This window comes from Oncorhynchus gorbuscha, linkage group LG22 (genome assembly GCF_021184085.1).
Source record: "Oncorhynchus gorbuscha isolate QuinsamMale2020 ecotype Even-year linkage group LG22, OgorEven_v1.0, whole genome shotgun sequence".
NCBI lineage: Eukaryota > Metazoa > Chordata > Actinopteri > Salmoniformes > Salmonidae > Oncorhynchus > Oncorhynchus gorbuscha.
This window is the reverse complement of record NC_060194.1, coordinates 29,569,990-29,595,684: the sequence shown is the minus strand read 5'-3', so window position 1 is coordinate 29,595,684 and position 25,695 is coordinate 29,569,990. Positions and strand designations below refer to the sequence as shown.

General features: G+C 46.1%; 1 protein-coding gene across 1 annotated transcript in view; it reads left to right on the top strand.

The window, feature by feature from the left end:
- LOC124009194 (protein Wnt-3a-like) overlaps positions 1-25,695 on the top strand; it is a 50,733-nt gene that overhangs the window by 3,813 nt on the left and 21,225 nt on the right. The window contains exon 2 of the mRNA XM_046320756.1: positions 5,589-5,827. Within this exon, the coding sequence (XP_046176712.1) occupies positions 5,589-5,827 (239 nt within the window). The remainder of the gene's footprint in view (positions 1-5,588; positions 5,828-25,695) is intronic.

Here is a 25,695-nt window from a genome sequence, read left to right as displayed (position 1 = left end):
GCTCCAAAGCCCCGGGGCCTGCAAGAGTAAAGTGGTAATTCTACGGTACCCTGCTTGGGCTTGCTGAAATATGCATTTAACCTAGGCTGGATACACTTCAGTGAGAGGAGGACAGATCTATACTGACTGAGACTAGAATCAAACATGATATCTATTATTTTCTCTTGTGTGTGTATTTCTGATTATAACATGCAGCTACTGTTTATAGAGATGATACAGGTCTGGTTTATGTGGATCCTCAATGGTCTTGATTTTGTTTGAGTTTGTGTATCACCAACAGGAAATGTTTTGTTTTTTCTGCTCAGTGGCAAGTGGTAAGGAAAGCGATATCAGACACATGATGCATTACTTATCTATGAGGAAACAAAAATTCCTTTTGTAATATGTTCACTTTAGATCTATGAATTACAAGGAGGAACCATTCACTAATAAATACAAACAGTTTGCATTCAACCTTAGACCACAAATTCCATATATCCGAAATGAAGTTGTACAGCATGTAAAATATGTATTTTTTAGCACTCAATTACACCATGTCCTTTATAGTCTACCTCTGTAACAAATCCATGAATCATATTATGTTGAAGCGTTGCCACTTCTTCTCCTCCTGCTTCCTTACAGGCATAGAGGTGACCTGCATCACTCAGCCTGTATGGGACGTCTTGAGACGTATGACTATGTGTCCAGGCAGGTTCTGTCTATCTCTCTGTCTGTCTGTCTGGCTTGTATTGATCAAATCATATGTTCTACAGTGTACACTCCCATACACTACTAGGTTTAGTCAGCTCATACATGGTCAAACATGAGTTTCGCATAAATAAGAATCAACAGGTCACACCTAAAAATGTACACTTACCGGTCAACATTTTCAGAACACCTACTCAAGGCTTTTTCTTAATTTTTACTATTTTCTACATTGTAGAATAATAGTGAAGACATCAAAACTATGAAATAGCACATATGGAATCATGTCGTAACCAAAATGTTTTTTACAAATCAGAATATTTTATATTTGAGATAAGCAAAGAGAAACGACAGTCCATCATTGATTTATGACATGAAGGTCAGTCAGGAAAGGAAGACCCAGAGTTACCTCTGCTGCAGAGGATAAGTTCATTAGAGTTACCAGCTTCAGAAATTGCAGCCCAAATAAATGCTTCACCGAGTTCAATAACAGACACATCTCAACATCAACTGTTCAGAGGAGACTGCATGAATCAGGCCTTCATGGTCGAATTGCTGCAAAGAAACACTGTTAAAAGACACCAATAATAAGAAGAGACTTGCTTTGGCCAAAAAACACAAGAAATGGACATTAGACCAGTGGAAATCAGTCCTTTGGTCTGAGTGCAAATTGTTGATTTTTTATTCTAACCGCCGTGTCTTTATGACTGTGAGGCACAGAGTAGATGAACAGATGATCTCCACATGTGTGATTCACACCATGAAGTGTGGATGAGGAGATGTGATGATGTGGGGGTGCTTTGCTGGTGACACTGTCAGTCATTTATTTAGAATTCAAGGCACACATAACAAGCATGGCTACCACAGCATTCTGCAGCGATACGTCATCCCATCTGGTTTGGGCTTAGTGGGACTATTATTTGTTTTTCAACAGGACAATAATCTAACACACCGCCAGGCTGTGTAAGGGCTATTTTACCAAGAAGGACGGTGATGGAGTGCTGCATCAGGTGACCTGGCTTCCACAATCCCCTGACCTCAACCAAATTGAGATGCTCAGCATATGTGGGAACTCCTTCAAGACTGTTGGAAAAGCATTCCAGGTGAAGCTGGTTGTGAGAATGCCAAGAGTGTGCAAATCTGTCATCTAGGCAAAGGGTGGCTATTTGAAGAATCTCAAATATAAAATATTTTTTGATTTGTTTAACACTTGTTTGGTAACTACATGATTCCATGTGTGTTTGTGGTGTTGATGTCGTAACTATTATTCTACAATGTAGAAAATAGTCAAAATAAAGAAAAACCCTTGAATGAGTAGGTGTTGTAAAACTTTTGACCGGTAGTGTATATAACCACAATCAACAGGTGTGGGGAACTGCATAAAGCAATACAACAATAAGTGCAGCACAACGGTGAAATAAAACCACATACAGTAGCAGAGTATCGGTGTAGCAAGCTAGTCAAACAGTTTGGAATCCTGCCTTTGTTTGTTTTCTTACACCTGCTGACCTCACTCAACACCCACAGAAACATTCATGAGTTCTTCCTGGCAGAATAGAACGTCTACAGGTCAAATTAAAAGCTGTGCCGTTTGTTTTCCCTTCTTCCACCTTCCGTCTTCCCCCAAACAAGATCCTATCTGCTCACACTTGCAGAGGGAGTTGTACTTGTGTTGCTGGTTCCACTTGGCATGGTTCAGTCTTCACATTTCAACTCTATGTGTATTAGGGGGCAAGTGTCTGAGGTACGTTGTGATGTGGACTCAGGTTTCTGTTGTAAGAGGTGTGCTATGCTATGCTCTGCTCAGCACCTCAGGATGCGGATTGACAAGGGGCCAAAGAGAGGTCATTTTGTAATAGGAGTTTCCTTGTTTACTGATGCTCTTGCTTTCATTCATATTTATCGCAGACAAAATGCAGGCCATGAGGATGTGATTTCCTCACAGACACTTTTAAAACCCGTTTCTCCCTGTCTTTCTTTTTGTATTTCTCAATTATGATTAACCAGAGGTCTAGTCATGTCTAAGAGTCAAAGAAAATAATATGAAAAACCCTTTAAAGTGAGCATGACACATTGCTCCGCCATTTGCTCAGGGACATACTTTGGAAAGTACTAAATGGCTACACCTATTAGGTAACCCATTGAGGTATGTAGGCTAAAGACAAGAGGTGAAAGCAGACACATGGGACTTGATGTATTCAGTTGAGCTTCATTTGTTTTTTTTACATTTTATTTTACCTTAATTTTACTAGGCAAGTCAGTTAAGAACAAATTCTTATTTTCAATGACGGCCTAGGAACAGTGGGTTAACTGCCTGTTCGGGGGCAGAACGACAGATTTGTACCTTGTCAGCTCGGGGATTTGAACTTGCAACCTAGTCCAACGCTCTAACCACTAGGCTACCCTGCCGCCCCAGGGCTTAGAGCAAACAATATATTATCTTTGTGACTGTTGATTTGCGATGCATACGTATGGTACACGAGGTCAGTGTGATTCTCAGGGACGACCAGGACCTCTCAGTGTAGGATAATGCGGTCATTTTTTATTTTAAAAAAAATGTGGGTGTAATTTAGATGTGCCTGGGGGTGGAACTTTGTCTCTGTGATTATCTTGTTCTTGTGATCACAGAGTGATTACTTCTTAAACATAATTGCACAGGTCAACAGTTAGTGAGCTAATTGAGCTGCACAAGACCTGCCTGCTTCCACCTGCTCTCACTCTAAGGCTACTGTTGGAGAAACAAAACAGTGGGTGGATCAAGTAGATCTCTTCTATCTACTTGATCTTCTTTTTGTCCACCTCATGTTATTTTGGATAAGTGTAAAATTCCCTTGTTCTACTGTTGGTGGTTGGAGCAGGTCGCTATGCAAACAAACACTGCACTGTCAGCCTCTGTCATTATGGCCAGATCACTCAGACTTGGATCACCAGATTACTGTCATCAATAGCAGCCTTAGTGTGGACTGATGTTACTGCAGAAGGAGCTGTTGAATGGTGTGCCAAGAAGGCACTTGTTGCTACTATGCGGCAGTTACCTTGCCAATGACAATAGGAAGTCAGCTATTAAATCAAATGTTATGTTATGGCCGTTACATAATATGTTTATATTCATGGTGAATTGATTAATATAACAATCCCATTCATAGAATGAGGTTTGTCCAAACCCAGCACATCTATGAGCTGTGTCTACCTGAGCTGACAAGTATGGATAGTAATTGAAATGGAATTAACCCCAACTCACCCACTCTAGTACGGTGGAAGAGGATGAATGGATATAAATGGAACATGGTGGCTAGATCAAAACAGAGTGATGGGATGAGAGGAGCAGAGCAGAGCAGAGAAAGTGTGAGTGAGGAGTGAAGGACACGTACTGTATGTAACAAGCTTCATGTGGAAGTGTCATGAGAGTGGTCTGAGTATATCTTCTTAATATACTGTAATAATACATGAGTACAGTAGGATATCAACTAAACAGCCATATTGTGGTATGGATAATGGAACTGTGTCCTAAACAATGCCCGCCTTGGGGACAATAAAGTTCATATGCTGCTGTTAGAATATAGCGGCCATAAATTAATCTCATTTCATGGCCACTGTACAAAACAGTGGAAATGCAAAACTGACTGGAGCCAGATTGACTGGTGCCTTTACTGCCTTCTTTAGATCAAACAATTACAGCATGCTGTTGAAAAGTCCTCTACAAAAGTACTAGGATGACATAACACGAGATGACACAGCAGGGGACGAGTTGTCATGGTTCGATGGTTATGAGCGATGTAAATACCTCAATTGAGACACACACAAAAACACAGCGAGAAAGATATAATCAGGGAACAATCAAGTTTGCACTTGTTGCAACCCAGAATCCCCATCCTCAAAGGGAGGGGACGATGAGGATGGATGGATATATAATTAATACATACCTCTGAAGTCCCAGTGTACATTTGCACTCTCATTACCCTAAGCCAAGGGTAAATAAAAAAAGGTTGTGGTTCTCTGTAATAACAAGGTGTCGTTTCAAAGTTCTCAACCTAGAGGTCTATGAACCACTTGGGGTTCACTGGGGACTTTCATCTTTCCCCATGGCCCTGCTTTGTTACCTCTGGAGTATAGGATTGAGACTGTTTTAAATCCACACAAAGGCCAGGTGGTTACAGAGGGGATAGATGCAGGGATAAGGCATGGATGCTTAATGGTAGCATCTGATACACCAACCTGGTCTCAGAGCATTTCATATTATTTTGTAACACTCCATTTAGTATTATATGTTTAGTTTCATATGATATGTATTAATTTGTGGATGTCTATCAACCATCTCGTATGATATGTTATGAAATACAATTCGTATTATATGTTACGAATTTGCGAAACATACAATATGTTACAAATTTGCCAAACGTATTATATGTAACAAATTCTAGGTAGGTGGCTAGCTGGCTAACGTTAGCTTGGCTAGGGGTTAGAGTAAGGTTAGGGTTATAAGCTTAGGAATTAGGTTAACGAGTTAAAGTTAGGGTTATGGGAAGGATTAGCTAAAAGTGTTAAGGTTAGGGTTAGGAGAAGGGTTAGCTAAAAGGGTTAAGGCTATGTTTAGCTAACATGCTAAGTAGTTGCAAAATCGCTAAAAAGTAGTAAGTAGTTGAAAAGTTGCTAATTAGCTAAAATGCTAAAGTTGTCCATGATGAGATTCGAACTAGATGCTAGATTTTCGCATTATATGCCCACCCATCCATGCGTTTACATTTTGTATGTTACATCTAGTCTATGAGACCATGCTGGATACACACACACGTGCAAACACACACTGCACATACACACTGCATACACGCGCAAACAAAGATAGAGAGAGAAACACACACTCAGTATATCATGGCACTAACCCGCCTCCTGTCTCCCCCATTCAGGTCCCTAGCGGTGGGCCACCAGTACTCGTCCCTGGGCTCCCAGCCCATCCTGTGTGGCTCCATCCCTGGCCTGGTGCCCAAACAGCTGCGATTCTGCCGAAACTACGTGGAGATCATGCCTAGTGTGGCCGAGGGGGTGAAGATCGGCATCCAGGAGTGCCAGCACCAATTCAGGGGCCGCCGCTGGAACTGTACCACCATAAACGACAAGGCCATCTTCGGACCAGTGCTTGACAAAGGTAACATACCGTAATACCCCTAAAAGACAACACAGGTTACACTCATAAAACAGTGCAAGCTAGCCATCTTTGGACCAGTGCTTGACAAAGGTAACATACCGTAATACCCCTAAAAGACAACACAGGTTACACTCATAAAACAGTGCAAGCTAGCCATCTTTGGACCAGTGCTTGACAAAGGTAACATACCGTAATACCCCTAAAAGACAACACAGGTTACACTCATAAAACAGTGCAAGCTAGCTATCTTTGGACCAGTGCTTGACAAAGGTAACATACCGTAATACCCCTAAAAGACAACACAGGTTACACTCATAAAACAGTGCAAGCTAGCTATCTTTGGACCAGTGCTTGACAAAGGTAACATACCGTAATACCCCTAAAAGACAACACAGGTTACACTCATAAAACAGTGCAAGCTAGCCATCGTTGGACCAGTGCTTGACAAAGGTAACATACTGTAATACCCCTAAAAGACAACACAGGTTACACTCATAAAACAGTGCAAGCTAGCCATCTTTGGACCAGTGCTTGACAAAGGTAACATACTGTAATACCCCTAAAAGACAACACAGGTTACACTCATAAAACAGTGCAAGCTAGCTATCTTTGGACCAGTGCTTGACAAAGGTAACATACCGTAATACCCCTAAAAGACAACGCAGGTTACACTCATAAAACAGTGCAAGCTAGCCATCTTTGGACCAGTGCTTGACAAAGGTAACATACCGTAATACCCCTAAAAGACAACACAGGTTACACTCATAAAACAGTGCAAGCTAGCCATCTTTGGACCAGGGCTGGACAAATGTAAGAACATATCTTGAGAGGAAAAGGCACTGTAATAAAACAGTGCAGCCTTGCCCAATGGTATTTTTCCTACTGAGTGGGCTACTCATCTCCAGAACAGGAAGGCTGTGGGTGACATGCCTACAATCTACATTTAATAACACTTAACTGTGAGAATCATGTCTAAAACCAGTTGAATTGTTGAGGGACTTGGCTACATTGGAAATAACTTTCTTCGTGCTGTACAGCACAGGTGGCAACCAAATTGCATGAACTGCATGACTTGAATACCCGAAGTGAGTGTTTTCCCCATAGCTACCTGTTCCCATGTTCTTGGAAGAATACTAGTGTACTATAATAATTTCCTTGTCTGTCAATGTTGGTTATGCTTGGCATGTCAAATGACAAACGATAGCTAACCCTGTCTCAACTGAACCTCTATCACTCACTTTACTGAAGGCTGCCACCTGTGTTGATATTCAGAGAGCTTAAGAGCATTATGTTGTTAGTTGTTGTTATCATGTAGTTAAACAAGCAAGAAAAGTTGTTACTCCATTCTGCTGCAGTCTGTGTGTGTGTGTGGGGGGGGGGTGTGTGTGTGTGTGTGTGTGTGTGTGTGTGTGTGTGTGTGTGTGTGTGTGTGTGTGTGTGTGTGTGTTAGTGTGTGTGTGTGTGTGTGTGTGTGTGTGTGTGTGTGTGTGTGTGTGTGTGTGTGTGTGTGTGTGTGTGTGTGTGTGTGTGTGTGTGTGTGTGTGTGTGTGTGTGTGTGTGTGTGTGTGTGTGTGTCTATCATATGCACTTAAAATCCTTGTTCAAATAGACTTGAGAGATTCCTTCAGCTATGAGCAGTGTAAACCGATGAAATGATGTGTGTATACACTTTGGGTGGAGAACGTTGTCTTTTGTTGGGATTTTCTCTAGAAGGGAATCCCCTTTAAGCCCCCCCCCTTTCAATTTGAGGAGTGTAAAATAAGGATAAAGACAGATAACTTACATTAAATTTAAAAAAAAAATTGATATGCGGTTAACCAATGAATTACCCATCGTTTACAAAAACATTTTTGTAGCTGTATCATTCAGCTGTGATGTCATGAAGTTACTGTTTTTTTCTGTCTGCACATTTTTGCACCGTGACCCCAGGATTGTTGCCAGTAGTCAGGGATAGAGAGATGAGGTGAGAGGAGCATGGAGGGGTGATGGAAAAGAGAGGGGGGAGGAGGAAAAAGAGGGAGGGGGTCTAAACCTGTCAACTGGGTCTGGAAAAGACTGATGTTTACTATAGTGGGAGGTGGGGTTAGTTGGGGAAATTGCTTTTAATAAACTCTTGAGCCAGTTGTTCCATTGATAGAGAAGGCTTGAGCTCAAGTAGGTGGGTAATGATAGGGGTTCACAGTCCCTGGCCCCATTGTGGTGTAAATACCTCCACATCTCCCCATGGCTTCTCTCCCTCCTTGTCTAAATTGCAGGGCCACTATGTGGAAAGGGGAGGCGGGGAGGCAGGCGGCCGGGCCAGGCTACTCTTGGGTTTTGGGCTGGGGGGGGCTTTAGTAAATCATTTTGATTGGATTAAGGTCAGTGAAGCCCTTAATAACGTGAGAGGTCAAAGTGGTTGGATTAAGTGTCTTTGTCAGGGTCCGGGGAGAGTGACTGGCGGGGGCTCAGGGCCTTTTGATAGGGGAGAAGTTTCTCATTTCATTTGCTTTGATTGATGCTTGTATTTGTCTTTGGATTCTGGGCCATTGTCCCCCGGCACGGCCAGTGTCTGTTCTGTTTGTCAGCCGTGCAGATGGATGTGTGTTTGTTTCCTCCTCAGGCCTTTTTAGTTGGAGAAAAGCTGAAAGGAACAGTAGGCCTCAAAAGCTTTGCACCTATCTGTTACAGTAGTTAGCCTACTATTGCCAATACCTTGTCCTAACCAGCTCATTGGCAGACGTCTCCCTGAACATCTAACAAGCAAAGATGAGTAAAGATCAGGGCTCAAGTTTGTTCCTTCAGATACCTAACCTACTGTATACACCATCACTAGGTAGGAAAAGGATGAATGAAGGCAAATATTTGCGATATATAATGGACTTGACAGAGGATAAAGTTATTTAAATATGCACACAGGTTATAGAATGCCTTGAAACATTAAGTGGAAAACATGTTTGGATTTTGAAACATTTTGTTGCAGGTTCTGGCAACAACAATCTCTCTCTTTATTCAGTACACATCAAACAAACAGTATCATGCAGATGTTGTGTTATGCAAGATTTCTACGTAGTATTTACATCTACAAAGATTTTGCATCTACAAGGTTTTTCCATGATTTGTTTACTTGAATACATGTGGAACCGTCCATATCCGATAAGCATGACAGAGAATATGGGCAGCCAGCGATCCTCCTGATATCCCTCTCTCTCTCTGTCTCTGTCTCTGTCTCTGTCTCTGTCTCTGTCTCTGTCTCTGTCTCTCTCTCTCTCTCTCTCTCTCTCTCTCTCTCTCTCTCTCTCTCTCTCTCTCTCTCTCTCTGTCTCTGTCTCTCTGTCTCTCTCTCACCTTCTCGCTCTCTCTTTTGCTCTCTCTCTTTTGCTCTCTCTTTCTCTCTCTCTCTCGCTCACTCTCTTTCTCTCTCTCTCCGTCTCTCGCTCTCTCTTTCTCTCTGTCTATCTCTTACGCTCTCTCTCTCTCTCTCTCTCTCTCTCTCTCTCTCTCTCTTTACTCACTCTTTCTCTGTCTCTGTCACTCTCTCTCTCTCGCTCACTCTCGCTCACTCTCGCGCTCTCTCTCTCTGTCTCTATCTCTGTGTCTCGCTCTCTGTCTCCGTCTCTCTCTCTCTCTCCTGCCCTGCCCCCCTCACAGTGCCTAGCATACCTCCAGGCTATGTCTGCGTCAGCACTCATTAATTTACATTAACCAGTGTCAAAACATGCACCGCTGGAATCTGCCTGTGATGAAAGGGAAGGCAGACTGTGCAGGTGTTCTCAGTGTGTGAAAAGTCCTCACAAGGATAGTAAATCAAGGAACATTTTGACAAGTGGGGACATTTTGCCAGTCCCCACAAGGAAAAAGGGTTAGGTGTTAGGGTTAGGAGTTAGGATTTGGGTTAGGGGTTTGGGGTAAAGGTTAGGCTAAGTTAAGGGTTACGGGTTATGGAAAATAGGATTTTGAATGGGTATCAATTGTTTGGTCTCCACAAGGATAGTAAAACAAATGTGTGTGTGTGTGTCGGACTCGGACAGGGTGTGCTTTGGGGAGCTCGCTCGGCACACTTGGCAGAGTAGGAGGAGTATAGGACATTGCAGCAGGGCTGCAGCCAAACCCTAGCATAGTGTGAGTCATAGAAATGCTTAGAACAGGGAATGCCAACGAGAGTGGACTGGACAGACAGTCACACGAACCCAGACACAAAAGCTCTGTTTCACAGGTATAAACATGCACTATTAGTCACCCCAGTGGATTAAATGGGTGAAAAGGATGTGTCTCTGATACAATAGGTCTCCATTATGTAAAAGTGGATATGATAGGGACACGTGTGCTTACAATGAGTTTGATCAATAGTCTGTGGCATTGTCCCGATAGTGAATTATAGTTCCGCTACAGTAGTTTTGTTCATGTGGTCTCACAGCTTCGCAGTTTGACTTTATTGTACTGCAATACTATTGAGAATAATGTGCAACTGGACAACCATATCCACAAGGCTTGGGAAATCAGGATGTTTGTACTTGCTTTAGGGACTGATATACCCACAATAACCCTGATAAATGTCTTAGATGGAAAATACATGGAAGATATACATAAAGGCAGTGCATCTGCTTCTATAATCTAGGTATATTCTATATGCACTGTATGTGTTTCTCCTTGGTACTTCATGCCTAAAGTAAATCAAACAGGGAAAAGGCCATTCACTGAATTCAGGTTACGACCCCTGACCTCAGGATGAGAAAGTGTTACAATTTAGGATGTGCTAAGAGGACCCTGCTTTTCATAAAGTGCATGTTTCTCCATGCTGGGGGAGGTGAGGTTAGTGCACCGGTATATCATTAACTCTGGCTAAGAAAGAAAGAAGGGGTGTGGTAAATGGAGTTGATGGGGGACCTTAGCTCCGCTCCCCACTGGGCGCTGCTCGAAGCACAATATCTCCGCAACCATGAGATTAAGCCGGGAGAGAAAGCGCTTTTCCCCATTCACACGCCCTTTAGATTGTTTTATTAAACCATTTGAATAGGGATTTCCCAGTCTGCCGACATGCGGGGTCTGGACAACGCATAGTTCTCTGTTGCTATGACTTAACTTGGTCCCCACTAATCACTGGCAAGGGCAGATTTCATATAAAATATCTGGGGCCATTGTGGGGCTAACGCAGTGTGACAGTGGCAACACAATAGGGGATTCAGCCCCCCAGCAGGTCGTAGGGACCACTTGCCATGCCAAGGTCCGGCAAAGTAGGGTGGGGGGGGGCAATGTCACAAACAATCAGTCCACTTAGACTAGGCACCCCCTGACATGTTCTTTTCCCAGGTAAGCCCTGGTCTGTCCCAGCCACCACCCACAGTCATCACCAGTTATCACAGTCATAAACCCCACCTATTTCTTAAATGGATCTTCTTAAAATGTGATTTTAAAGCTAACCTTAACCACACTGCTAACCTTGTTTTTTTTTCATGAATATTTACGATATAGCCAATTTTGACGTTGTGTCTGTGGTAACTAGTGGAAACCACCACCAATGTTTTTCTCATCTTGTCCCCAGATAATCTTATTTTCCATCATCCCTCCATTTCTCCCTTCCCCTTTATTTGCTCTGCGGAATCCTTGTCAGTTAGCCACAAGGGTTTGCCCCACGGTTTATTGGCTTCCTGATAATAAAAGTGGAAGACTCAGTGGTTTTAAATTGAAGTAGAAGTGGCGCCCTCTCAAGCTTTAGACCATTCACACCTCCGACTACCAACCACCACCTCGTGACTGCTTCAGGGTCAAAATTAAAGGAGCTGACATTAGTCAAATTCTATCTGGTTCAAAGGAAGGAAGGCATTTTCTGATGGGGTTCAACTTGGTACAGTCCTGCTAAGGGAGTACAGTCCTGCCAAGGGAGTACAGTCCTGCCAAGGGAGTACAGTCCTGCTAAGGGAGTACAGTCCTGCTAAGGGAGTACAGTCCTGCTAACGGAGTACAGTCCTGCTAACGGAGTACAGTCCTGCTAAGGGAGTACAGTCCTGCCAAGGGAGTACAGTCCTGCCAACGGAGTACAGTCCTGCCAAGGGAGTACAGTCCTGCTAATAGTGCTTGGTACAGTCCTGCTAATAGTGCTTGGTACAGTCCTGCCAAGGGAGTACAGTCCTGCCAACGGAGTACAGCCCTGTTAACGGAGTACAGTCCTGCTAAAGGAGTACAGTCCTGCTAATAGTGCTTGGTACAGTCCTGCTAATAGTGCTTGGTACAGTCCTGCTAATAGTGCTTGGTACAGTCCTGCTAAGGGAGTACAGTCCTGCTAATAGTGCTTGGTACAGTCCTGCTAAGGGAGTACAGTCCTGATAATAGTGCTTGGTACAGTCCTGCTAAGGGAGTACAGTCCTGCTAATAGTGCTTGGTACAATCCTGTTATGGGAGTACAGTCCTGCTAATAGTGCTTGGTACAGTCCTGCTAAGGGAGTACAGTCCTGCTAATAGTGCTTGGTACAATTCTGCTAAGGGATTACAGTCCTGCTAATAGTCTTGGTACAGTCATGCTAAGGGAGTACAGTCCTGCTAATAGTGCTTGGTACAGTCGTGCTAAGGGAGTACAGTCCTGCTAAGGGAGTACAGTCCTACTAAGGGAGTACAGTCTTTCTACGGGATTACAGTCCTGCTAAAGGATTATAGTCCTGCTAAGGGAGTAGAGTCCTTCTAAGGGATTACTACAGTCCTGCTAAGGGAGTACAGTCCTGCTAAGGGAGTACAGTCTTTCTAAGGGAGTACAGTCCTGCTAAGGGAGTACAGTCCTTCTAAGGGAGAACAGTCCTGCTAAGGGAGTACAGTCCTTCTAAGGGAGTACAATCCTGATAAGGGAGTACAGTCCTGCTGCGGGAGTACAGTACTTCTAAGGGAGAACAGTCCTGCTAAGGGAGTACAGTCCTGCTAAGGGAGTAAAGTCCTGTTAAGGGAGTACAGTCTTTCTAAGAGAGTACAGTCCTTCTAAGGGAGTACAGTCCTGATAAGGGAGTACAGTCCTGCTGAGGGAGTACAGTACTTCTAAGGGAGAACAGTCCTGCTAAGGGAGTACAGTCCTGCTAAGGGATTACAGTCCTGCTAGGGAGTACAGTCCTGCTAAGGGACTACAGTCCTGCTAAGGGAGTACAGTCCTTCTAAGGGAGTACAGTCCTGCTAAGGGATTACAGTCCTGCTAAGGGATTACAGTCCTGCTAATGGAGTACAGTCCTGCTAAGGGAGTACAGTCCTGCTAAGGGAGTACAGTCCTGCTAATAGTGCTTGGTACAGTCCTGCTAATACTGCTTGGTGCAGTCCTGCTAATAGTGCTTGGTACAGTCCTGCTAAGGGAGTACAGTCCTGCTAAGGGAGTACAGTCCTTCTAAGGGAGTACAGTCCTGCTAAGGGATTACAGTCCTGCTAAGGGAGTACAGTCCTTCTAAGGGAGTACAGTCCTGATAAGGGAGTACAGTCTTTCTAAGGGAGTACAGTCCTTCTAAGGGATTACTACTGTCCTGCTAAGGGAGTACAGTCCTGCTAAGGGAGTACAGTCCTTCTAAGGGAGTACAGTCCTGCTAAGGGATTACAGTCCTGCTAAGGGAGTACAGTCCTTCTAAGGGAGTACAGTCCTGATAAGGGAGTACAGTCCTGCTGAGGGAGTACAGTACTTCTAAGGGAGAACAGTCCTGCTAAGGGAGAACAGTCCTGCTAAGGGAGTACAGTCCTGCTAAGGGAGTACAGTCCTGATAAGGGAGTACAGTCCTGCTGAGGGAGTACAGTACTTCTAAGGGAGAACAGTCCTGCTAAGGGAGTACAGTCCTGCTAAGGGACTACAGTCCTGCTAAGGGAGTACAGTCCTTCTAAGGGAGTACAGTCCTGCTAAGGGATTACAGTCCTGCTAATGGAGTACAGTCCTGCTAAGGGAGTACAGTCCTGCTAAGGGAGTACAGTCCTGCTAATAGTGCTTGGTACAGTCCTGCTAATACTGCTTGGTGCAGTCCTGCCAATAGTGCTTGGTACAGTCCTGCTAAGGGAGTACAGTCCTGCTAAGGGAGTACAGTCCTTCTAAGGGAGAACAGTCCTGCTAAGGGAGTACAGTCCTGCTAAGGGAGTACAGTCCTTCTAAGGGAGTACAGTCCTTCTAAGGGAGTACAGTCCTGCTAAGGGAGTACAGTCCTGCTAAGTCCTGCTAGTGGAGTACTTCCTGCTAAGGTGTACAGTCCTTCTAAGGAGTAGTCCTGCTGCAGTCCTTCTAAGGGAGTACAGTCCTGCTAAGGGAGTACAGTCCTGCTAAGGGAGTACAGTCCTTCTAAGGGAGTACAGTCCTGCTAAGGGAGTACAGTCCTGCTAAGGGAGTACAGTCCTGCTAAGGGAGTACAGTCCTGCTAAGTCCTTCTAAGATTACAGTCCTGCTAAGTGGGGAGTACAGTCCTTCTAAGGGTGCAGTCCTGCTAATTAGTCCTTGGTACAGTCCTGCTAAGGAGTACAGTCCTGCTAAGGGAGTACAGTCCTTCTAAGGGAGAACAGTCCTGCTAAGGGAGTACAGTCCTGTTAAGGAGTACAGTCTTTCTAAGGGAGTACAGTCCTTCTAAGGGATTACAGTCCTGCTAAGGGAGTACAGTCCTGCTAATAGTGCTTGGTACAGTCCTGCTAATACAGTCCTGCTAATAGTGCTTGGTACAGTCCTGCTAAGGGAGTACAGTCCTGCTAAGGGAGTACAGTCCTGCTAAGGGAGTACAGTCCTGCTAAGAGAGTACAGTCCTGCTAAGGGAGTACAGTCTGCTAAGGGAGTACAGTCCTTCTAAGGGATTACAGTCCTGCTAAGGGAGTACAGTCCTGGATTACTTGGTGCAGTCCTGCTAATAGTGCTTGGTACAGTCCTGCTAAGTCAGTCCTGCTAAGGCTTGGTACAGTCCTTCTAAGTCAGTCCTGCTAAGGGAGTACAGTCCTTGGTACAGTCCTGCTAAGGGAGTACAGTCCTGCTAAGGGAATACAGTCCTGCTAAGGGATTACAGTCCTGCTAATAGTCCTTAAGGTACAGTCCTGCTAATAGTGCTTGGTACAGTCCTGCTAATAGTGCTTGGTACAGTCCTGCTCAGGGAGTAGCATCCTGCTAATAGTGCTTGGTACAGTCCTGCTAAGGGAGTACAGGCCTGCTAATAGTGCTTGGTACAGTCCTGCTAAGGGAGTACAGTCCTGCTAAGGGAGTACAGTCCTGCTAAGGAGTACAGTCCTTCTAAGGAGTACAGTCCTGCTAAGGGATTACAGTCCTGCTAATGAGTACAGTCCTGCTAAGGGAGTACAGTCCTGCTAAGGGAGTACAGTCCTGCTAATAGTGCTTGGTACAGTCCTGCTAATACTGCTTGGTGCAGTCCTGCTAATAGTGCTTGGTACAGTCCTGATAAGGGAGTACAGTCCTGCTGAGGGAGTACAGTACTTCTAAGGGAGAACAGTCCTGCTAAGGGAGTACAGTCCTGCTAAGGGAGTAAAGTCCTGTTAAGGGAGTACAGTCTTTCTAAGAGAGTACAGTCCTTCTAAGGGATTACAGTCCTGCTAAGGGAGTACAGTCCTGCTAAGGGAGTACAGTCCTGCTAAGGGAGTACAGTCCTTCTAAGGGAGTACAGTCCTGCTAAGGGATTACAGTCCTGCTAATGGAGTACAGTCCTGCTAAGGGAGTACAGTCCTGCTAAGGGAGTACAGTCCTGCTAATAGTGCTTGGTACAGTCCTGCTAATACTGCTTGGTGCAGTCCTGCTAATAGTGCTTGGTACAGTCCTGCTAAGGGAGTACAGATCCTGCTAAGAGTACAGTCCTGCTAAGGGAGTACAGTCCTTCTAAGGGAGAACAGTCCTGCTAAGTCCTGCTAGAGTACAGTCCTGCTAAGGGAGTACAGTCCTGTCTAAGGGAGTACAGTCCTTCTAAGGGATTACTAGTCCTGCTAAGGGAGTACAGTCCTGCTAATAGTGCTTGGTACAGTCCTGCTAATAGTGGGTACAGTCCTGCTAAGGGAGTACAGTCCTGCTAAGGGAGTACAGTCCTTCTAAGGGAGTACAGTCCTGCTAAGGGAGTACAGTCCTGCTAAGGGAGTACAGTCCTGCTAAGGGAGTACAGTCCTGCTAATAGTGCTTGGTGCAGTCCTGCTAATAGTGCTTGGTACAGTCCTGCTAATAGTGCTTGGTACAGTCCTGCTAAGGGAATACAGTCCTGCTAAGGGATTACAGTCCTGCTAAGTCCTGCTGGACAGTCCTGCTACACAGTCCTGCTAAGGGAGTACAGTCCTGCTAATAGTGTCTTGGTGCTTGTACAGTCCTGCTAAGGGAGTACAGTCCTGCTAATAGTGCTTGGTACAGTCCTGCTAAGGGAGTACAGTCCTGCTAAGGGAGTACAGTCCTGCTAAGTCCTGCTTGAGTACAGTCCTGCTAAGGGAGTACAGTCCTGCTAAGGGTCCTTACAGTCCTGCTAAGGGAGTACAGTCCTGCTAAGGGAGTACAGTCCTGCTAAGGGAGTACAGTCCTGCTAATAGTGCTTGGTACAGTCCTGCTAATAGTGCTTGGTACAGTCCTGCTAAGGGAGTACAGTCCTGCTAAGGGAATACAGTCCTGCTAAGGGATTACAGTCCTGCTAATAGTGCTTGGTACAGTCCTGCTAATAGTGCTTGGTACAGTCCTGCTAAGGGAGTAGCATCCTGCTAATAGTGCTTGGTACAGTCCTGCTAAGGGAGTACAGGCCTGCTAATAGTCCTGCTTGGGGAGTACAGTCCTGCTAAGGAGTACAGTCCTGCTAGGGAGTACAGTCCTGCTAAGGAGTACAGTCCTGCTAAGGGAGTACAGTCCTTCTAAGGGAGTACAGTCCTGCTAAGGGATTACAGTCCTGCTAAGGGAGTACAGTCCTGCTAAGGGAGTACAGTCCTGCTAAGGGAGTACAGTCCTGCTAATAGTGCTTGGTACAGTCCTGCTAATACTGCTTGGTGCAGTCCTGCTAATAGTGCTTGGTACAGTCCTGCTAAGGGAGTACAGTCCTGCTGAGGGAGTACAGTCCTTCTAAGGGAGAACAGTCCTGCTAAGGGAGTACAGTCCTGCTAAGGGAGTAAAGTCCTGTTAAGGGAGTACAGTCTTTCTAAGAGAGTACAGTCCTTCTAAGGGATTACAGTCCTGCTAAGGGAGTACAGTCCTGCTAAGGGAGTACAGTCCTGCTAAGGGAGTACAGTCCTTCTAAGGGAGTACAGTCCTGCTAAGGGATTACAGTCCTGCTAATGGAGTACAGTCCTGCTAAGGGAGTACAGTCCTGCTAAGGGAGTACAGTCCTGCTAATAGTGCTTGGTACAGTCCTGCTAATACTGCTTGGTGCAGTCCTGCTAATAGTGCTTGGTACAGTCCTGCTAAGGGAGTACAGTCCTGCTAAGGGAGTACAGTCCTTCTAAGGGAGAACAGTCCTGCTAAGAGAGTACAGTCCTGTTAAGGGAGTACAGTCTTTCTAAGGGAGTACAGTCCTTCTAAGGGATTACTACTGTCCTGCTAAGGGAGTACAGTCCTGCTAATAGTGCTTGGTGCAGTCCTGCTAATACTGCTTGGTGCAGTCCTGCTAATAGTGCTTGGTACAGTCCTGCTAAGGGAGTACAGTCCTGTACAGTCCTTCTAAGGGAGTACAGTCCTGCTAAGGGAGTACAGTCCTGCTAAGGGAGTACAGTCCTGCTAAGGGAGTACAGTCCTGCTAAGGGAGTGCAGTCCTGCTAATAGTGCTTGGTACAGTCCTGCTAAGGGAGTACAGTCCTGCTAAGGGAATACAGTCCTGCTAAGGGATTACAGTCCTGCTAATAGTGCTTGGTACTTGGTACAGTCCTGCTAATAGTGCTTGGTACAGTCCTGCTCAGGGAGTAGCATCCTGCTAATAGTGCTTGGTACAGTCCTGCTAAGGGAGTACAGGCCTGCTAATAGTGCTTGGTACAGTCCTGCTAAGGGAGTACAGTCCTGCTAAGGGAGTACAGTCCTGCTAAGGGAGTACAGTCCTTCTAAGGGAGTACAGTCCTGCTAAGGGATTACAGTCCTGCTAATGGAGTACAGTCCTGCTAAGGGAGTACAGTCCTGCTAAGGGAGTACAGTCCTGCTAATAGTGCTTGGTACAGTCCTGCTAATACTGCTTGGTGCAGTCCTGCTAATAGTGCTTGGTACAGTCCTGCTAAGGGAGTACAGTCCTGCTAAGGGAGTACAGTCCTTCTAAGGGAGAACAGTCCTGCTAAGAGAGTACAGTCCTGTTAAGGGAGTACAGTCCTTTAAAGGGAGTACAGTCCTTCTAAGGGAGTACAGTCCTGCTAATAGTGCTTGGTGCAGTCCTGCTAATAGTGCTTGGTACAGTCCTGCTAAGGGAGTACAGTCCTGCTAAGGGAGTACAGTCCTAAGGGAGTACAGTCCTGCTAAGGGATTACAGTCCTGCTAAGGGAGAACAGTCCTGCTAAGGGAGTACAGTCCTGCTAATAGTGCTTGGTACAGTCCTGCTAATAGTGCTTGGTACAGTCCTGCTAATACTGCTTGGAGTACAGTCCTGCTAAGGGATTACAGTCCTGCTAAGGGATACAGTCCTGCTTGGTACAGTCCTGCTAATAGTGCTTGGTACAGTCCTGCTAAGGGAGTACAGTCCTGCTAAGGGAGTACAGTCCTTCTAAGGGAGAACAGTCCTGCTAAGAGAGTACAGTCCTGTTAAGGGTAGTACAGTCTTTCTAAGGGAGTACAGTCCTTCTAAGGGATTACTACTGTCCTGCTAAGGTCCTGCTAATAGAGTACAGTCCTGCTAATAGTGCTTGGTGCAGTCCTGCTAATAGTGCTTGGTACAGTCCTGCTAAGGGAGTACAGTCCTGCTAAGGGAGTACAGTCCTTCTAAGGGAGTACAGTCCTGCTAAGGGATTACAGTCCTGCTAAGGGAGTACAGTCCTGCTAAGGGAGTACAGTCCTGCTAATAGTGCTTGGTGCAGTCCTGCTAATAGTGCTTGGTACAGTCCTGCTAAGGGAGTACAGTCCTGCTAAGGGAATACAGTCCTGCTAAGGGATTACAGTCCTGCTAATAGTGCTTGGTACAGTCCTGCTAATAGTGCTTGGTACAGTCCTGCTCAGGGAGTAGCATCCTGCTAATAGTGCTTGGTACAGTCCTGCTAAGGAGTACAGGCCTGCTAATAGTGCTTGGTACAGTCCTGCTAAGGGAGTACAGTCCTGCTAAGGGAGTACAGTCCTGCTAAGGGAGTACAGTCCTTCTAAGGGAGTACAGTCCTGCTAAGGGATTACAGTCCTGCTAATGGAGTACAGTCCTGCTAAGGGAGTACAGTCCTGCTAAGGGAGTACAGTCCTGCTAATAGTGCTTGGTACAGTCCTGCTAATACTGCTTGGTGCAGTCCTGCTAATAGTGCTTGGTACAGTCCTGATAAGGGAGTACAGTCCTGCTGAGGGAGTACAGTACTTCTAAGGGAGAACAGTCCTGCTAAGGGAGTACAGTCCTGCTAAGGGAGTAAAGTCCTGTTAAGGGAGTACAGTCTTTCTAAGAGAGTACAGTCCTTCTAAGGGATTACAGTCCTGCTAAGGGAGTACAGTCCTGCTAAGGGAGTACAGTCCTGCTAAGGGAGTACAGTCCTTCTAAGGGAGTACAGTCCTGCTAAGGGATTACAGTCCTGCTAATGGAGTACAGTCCTGCTAAGGGAGTACAGTCCTGCTAAGGGAGTACAGTCCTGCTAATAGTGCTTGGTACAGTCCTGCTAATACTGCTTGGTGCAGTCCTGCTAATAGTGCTTGGTACAGTCCTGCTAAGGGAGTACAGTCCTGCTAAGGGAGTACAGTCCTTCTAAGGGAGAACAGTCCTGCTAAGAGAGTACAGTCCTGTTAAGGGAGTACAGTCCTTCTAAGGGATTACTACTGTCCTGCTAAGGGAGTACAGTCCTGCTAATAGTGCTTGGTGCAGTCCTGCTAATAGTGCTTGGTACAGTCCTGCTAAGGGAGTACAGTCCTGCTAAGGGAGTACAGTCCTGCTAAGGGAAGTCCTGGAGTACAGTCCTGGAGTACAGTCCTTCTAAGGATTACAGTCCTGCTAAGGGAGTACAGTCCTGCTAAGGGAGTACAGTCCTGCTAATAGTGCTTGGTGCAGTCCTGCTAATAGTGCTTGGTACAGTCCTGCTAAGGGAGTACAGTCCTGCTAAGGGATTACAGTCCTGCTAATAGTGCTTGGTACAGTCCTGCTAATAGTGCTTGGTACAGTCCTGCTAAGGGAGTACAGTCCTGCTAAGGGAGTACAGTCCTTCTAAGGAGAACAGTCCTGCTAAGAGAGTACAGTCCTGTTAAGGAGTACAGTCTTTCTAAGGGAGTACAGTCCTTCTAAGGGATTACTACAGTCCTGCTAAGGAGTACAGTCCTGCTAATAGTGCTTGGTGCAGTCCTGCTAATAGTGCTTGGTACAGTCCTGCTAAGGGAGTACAGTCCTGCTAAGGGAGTACAGTCCTTCTAAGGGAGTACAGTCCTGCTAAGGGATTACAGTCCTGCTAAGGGAGTACAGTCCTGCTAAGGAGTACAGTCCTGCTAATAGTGCTTGGTGCAGTCCTGCTAATAGTGCTTGGTACAGTCCTGCTAAGGGAGTACAGTCCTGCTAAGGGAATACAGTCCTGCTAAGGGATTACAGTCCTGCTAATAGTGCTTGGTACAGTCCTGCTAATAGTGCTTGGTACAGTCCTGCTCAGGGAGTAGCATCCTGCTAATAGTGCTTGGTACAGTCCTGCTAAGGGAGTACAGGCCTGCTAATAGTGCTTGGTACAGTCCTGCTAAGGGAGTACAGTCCTGCTAAGGGAGTACAGTCCTGCTAAGGGAGTACAGTCCTTCTAAGGGAGTACAGTCCTGCTAAGGGATTACAGTCCTGCTAATGGAGTACAGTCCTGCTAAGGGAGTACAGTCCTGCTAAGGGAGTACAGTCCTGCTAATAGTGCTTGGTACAGTCCTGCTAATACTGCTTGGTGCAGTCCTGCTAATAGTGCTTGGTACAGTCCTGATAAGGGAGTACAGTCCTGCTGAGGGAGTACAGTACTTCTAAGGGAGAACAGTCCTGCTAAGGGAGTACAGTCCTGCTAAGGGAGTAAAGTCCTGTTAAGGGAGTACAGTCTTTCTAAGAGAGTACAGTCCTTCTAAGGGATTACAGTCCTGCTAAGGGAGTACAGTCCTGCTAAGGGAGTACAGTCCTGCTAAGGGAGTACAGTCCTGCTAAGGGAGTACAGTCCTTCTAAGGGAGTACAGTCCTGCTAAGGGATTACAGTCCTGCTAATGGAGTACAGTCCTGCTAAGGGAGTACAGTCCTGCTAAGGGAGTACAGTCCTGCTAATAGTGCTTGGTACAGTCCTGCTAATACTGCTTGGTGCAGTCCTGCTAATAGTGCTTGGTACAGTCCTGCTAAGGGAGTACAGTCCTGCTAAGGGAGTACAGTCCTTCTAAGGGAGAACAGTCCTGCTAAGAGAGTACAGTCCTGTTAAGGGAGTACAGTCTTTCTAAGGGAGTACAGTCCTTCTAAGGGATTACTACTGTCCTGCTAAGGGAGTACAGTCCTGCTAATAGTGCTTGGTGCAGTCCTGCTAATAGTGTCCTTGGGAGTACAGTCCTGCTAAGGGAGTACAGTCCTGCTAAGGGAGTACAGTCCTTCTAAGGGAGTACAGTCCTGCTAAGGGATTACAGTCCTGCTAAGGGAGTACAGTCCTGCTAAGGGAGTACAGTCCTGCTAATAGTGCTTGGTGCAGTCCTGCTAATAGTGCTTGGTACAGTCCTGCTAAGGGAGTACAGTCCTGCTAGGGAATACAGTCCTGCTAAGGGATTACAGTCCTGCTAATAGTGTCTTGGTACAGTCCTGCTAATAGTGCTTGGTACAGTCCTGCTCAGGGAGTAGCATCCTGCTAATAGTGCTTGGTACAGTCCTGCTAAGGGAGTACAGGCCTGCTAATAGTGCTTGGTACAGTCCTGCTAAGGGAGTACAGTCCTGCTAAGGGAGTACAGTCCTGCTAAGGGAGTACAGTCCTTCTAAGGGAGTACAGTCCTGCTAAGGGATTACAGTCCTGCTAATGGAGTACAGTCCTGCTAAGGGAGTACAGTCCTGCTAAGGGAGTACAGTCCTGCTAATAGTGCTTGGTACAGTCCTGCTAATACTGCTTGGTGCAGTCCTGCTAATAGTGCTTGGTACAGTCCTGCTAAGGGAGTACAGTCCTGCTAAGGGAGTACAGTCCTTCTAAGGGAGAACAGTCCTGCTAAGAGAGTACAGTCCTGTTAAGGGAGTACAGTCCTTCTAAGGGATTACTACTGTCCTGCTAAGGGAGTACAGTCCTGCTAATAGTGCTTGGTGCAGTCCTGCTAATAGTGCTTGGTACAGTCCTGCTAAGGGAGTACAGTCCTGCTAAGGGAGTACAGTCCTAAGGGAGTACAGTCCTGCTAAGGGATTACAGTCCTACAGTCCTCCTGCTAATACAGTCCTGCTAAGGGAGTACAGTCCTGCTAATAGTGCTTGGTGCAGTCCTGCTAATAGTGCTTGGTACAGTCCTGCTAAGGGAGTACAGTCCTGCTAAGGGATTACAGTCCTGCTAATAGTGCTTGGTACAGTCCTGCTAATAGTGCTTGGTACAGTCCTGCTAAGGGAGTACAGTCCTGCTAAGGGAGTACAGTCCTTCTAAGGGAGAACAGTCCTGCTAAGAGAGTACAGTCCTGTTAAGGGAGTACAGTCTTTCTAAGGGAGTACAGTCCTTCTAAGGGATTACTACTGTCCTGCTAAGGGAGTACAGTCCTGCTAATAGTGCTTGGTGCAGTCCTGCTAATAGTGCTTGGTACAGTCCTGCTAAGGGAGTACAGTCCTGCTAAGGGAGTACAGTCCTTCTAAGGGAGTACAGTCCTGCTAAGGGATTACAGTCCTGCTAAGGGAGTACAGTCCTGCTAAGGGAGTACAGTCCTGCTAATAGTGCTTGGTGCAGTCCTGCTAATAGTGCTTGGTACAGTCCTGCTAAGGGAGTACAGTCCTGCTAAGGGAATACAGTCCTGCTAAGGGATTACAGTCCTGCTAATAGTGCTTGGTACAGTCCTGCTAATAGTGCTTGGTACAGTCCTGCTCAGGGAGTAGCATCCTGCTAATAGTGCTTGGTACAGTCCTGCTAAGGGAGTACAGGCCTGCTAATAGTGCTTGGTACAGTCCTGCTAAGGGAGTACAGTCCTGCTAAGGGAGTACAGTCCTGCTAAGGGAGTACAGTCCTTCTAAGGGAGTACAGTCCTGCTAAGGGATTACAGTCCTGCTAATGGAGTACAGTCCTGCTAAGGGAGTACAGTCCTGCTAAGGGAGTACAGTCCTGCTAATAGTGCTTGGTACAGTCCTGCTAATACTGCTTGGTGCAGTCCTGCTAATAGTGCTTGGTACAGTCCTGATAAGGGAGTACAGTCCTGCTGAGGGAGTACAGTACTTCTAAGGGAGAACAGTCCTGCTAAGGGAGTACAGTCCTGCTAAGGGAGTAAAGTCCTGTTAAGGGAGTACAGTCTTTCTAAGAGATTACAGTCCTTCTAAGGGATTACAGTCCTGCTAAGGGAGTACAGTCCTGCTAAGGGAGTACAGTCCTGCTAAGGGAGTACAGTCCTTCTAAGGGAGTACAGTCCTGCTAAGGGATTACAGTCCTGCTAATGGAGTACAGTCCTGCTAAGGAGTACAGTCCTGCTAAGGGAGTACAGTCCTGCTAAGGGAGTACAGTCCTGCTAATAGTGCTTGGTACAGTCCTGCTAATACTGCTTGGTGCAGTCCTGCTAATAGTGCTTGGTACAGTCCTGCTAAGGGAGTACAGTCCTGCTAAGGGAGTACAGTCCTTCTAAGGGAGAACAGTCCTGCTAAGAGAGTACAGTCCTGTTAAGGGAGTACAGTCTTTCTAAGGGAGTACAGTCCTTCTAAGGGATTACTACTGTCCTGCTAAGGGAGTACAGTCCTGCTAATAGTGCTTGGTGCAGTCCTGCTAATAGTGCTTGGTACAGTCCTGCTAAGGGAGTACAGTCCTGCTAAGGGAGTACAGTCCTTCTAAGGGAGTACAGTCCTGCTAAGGGATTACAGTCCTGCTAAGGGAGTACAGTCCTGCTAAGGGAGTACAGTCCTGCTAATAGTGCTTGGTGCAGTCCTGCTAATAGTGCTTGGTACAGTCCTGCTAAGGGAGTACAGTCCTGCTAAGGGAATACAGTCCTGCTAAGGGATTACAGTCCTGCTAATAGTGCTTGGTACAGTCCTGCTAATAGTGCTTGGTACAGTCCTGCTCAGGGAGTAGCATCCTGCTAATAGTGCTTGGTACAGTCCTGCTAAGGGAGTACAGGCCTGCTAATAGTGCTTGGTACAGTCCTGCTAAGGGAGTACAGTCCTGCTAAGGGAGTACAGTCCTGCTAAGGGAGTACAGTCCTTCTAAGGGAGTACAGTCCTGCTAAGGGATTACAGTCCTGCTAATGGAGTACAGTCCTGCTAAGGGAGTACAGTCCTGCTAAGGGAGTACAGTCCTGCTAATAGTGCTTGGTACAGTCCTGCTAATACTGCTTGGTGCAGTCCTGCTAATAGTGCTTGGTACAGTCCTGCTAAGGGAGTACAGTCCTGCTAAGGGAGTACAGTCCTTCTAAGGGAGAACAGTCCTGCTAAGAGAGTACAGTCCTGTTAAGGGAGTACAGTCTTTCTAAGGGAGTACAGTCCTTCTAAGGGATTACTACTGTCCTGCTAAGGGAGTACAGTCCTGCTAATAGTGCTTGGTGCAGTCCTGCTAATAGTGCTTGGTACAGTCCTGCTAAGGGAGTACAGTCCTGCTAAGGGAGTACAGTCCTGCTAAGGGATTACAGTCCTGCTAAGGGAGTACAGTCCTGCTAAGGGAATACAGTCCTGCTAAGGGATTACAGTCCTGCTAATAGTGCTTGGTACAGTCCTGCTAATAGTGCTTGGTACAGTCCTGCTCAGGGAGTAGCATCCTGCTAATAGTGCTTGGTACAGTCCTGCTCAGGGAGTAGCATCCTGCTAATAGTGCTTGGTACAGTCCTGCTAAGGGAGTACAGGCCTGCTAATAGTGCTTGGTACAGTCCTGCTAAGGGATTACTACATTCCTGCTAAGGTAGTACAGTCCTGCTAAGGTAGTACAGTCCTGCTAAGGGAGTCAAATCCTGCTAGTAGTGCTTGGTACAGTCCTGCTAAGGGAGTACAGTCCTGCTAATAGTGCTTGGTACAGTCCTGCTAAGGGATTACAGTCCTGCTAAGGGAGTACAGTCCTGCTAAGGGAATACAGTCCTGCTAAGGGAATACAGTCCTGCTAAGGGATTACAGTCCTGCTAATAGTGCTTGATACAGTCCTGCTGATAGTGCTTGGTACAGTCCTGCTAAGGGAGTACAGGCCTGCTAATAGTGCTTGGTACAGTCCTGCTAATGGAGTAAAATCCTGCTAATAGGGCTTGGTACAGTCCTGCTAATAGTGCTTGGTACAATCCTGCTAAGGGAGTACAGTTCTGCTAATAGTGATTGGTACTATCCTGCTAAAGGAATACAGTCCTGCTAATAGTGCTTGGTACAGTCCTGCCAACAGAGTACAGTCCTGCTAAGGGAGTACAGTCCTGCCAAGGGAGTACAGTCCTGCTAATAGTGCTTGGTACAGCACTGTTAACGGAGTACAGTCCTGCTAAAGGAGTACAGTCCTGCTAAGGGATTACAGTCCTGCTAAGGGAGTACAGTCCTGCTAAGGGAGTACAGTCCTGCTAAGGGAGTACAGTCCTGCTAAGGGAGTACAATCCTTCTAAGGGAGTACAATCCTTCTAAGGGTGTACAGTCCTGCTAAGGGAGTACAGTCCTGCTAATAGTGCTTGGTACAGTCCTGCTAATAGTGCTTGGTGCAGTCCTGCTAATAGTGCTTGGTACAGTCCTGCTAAGGGAGTA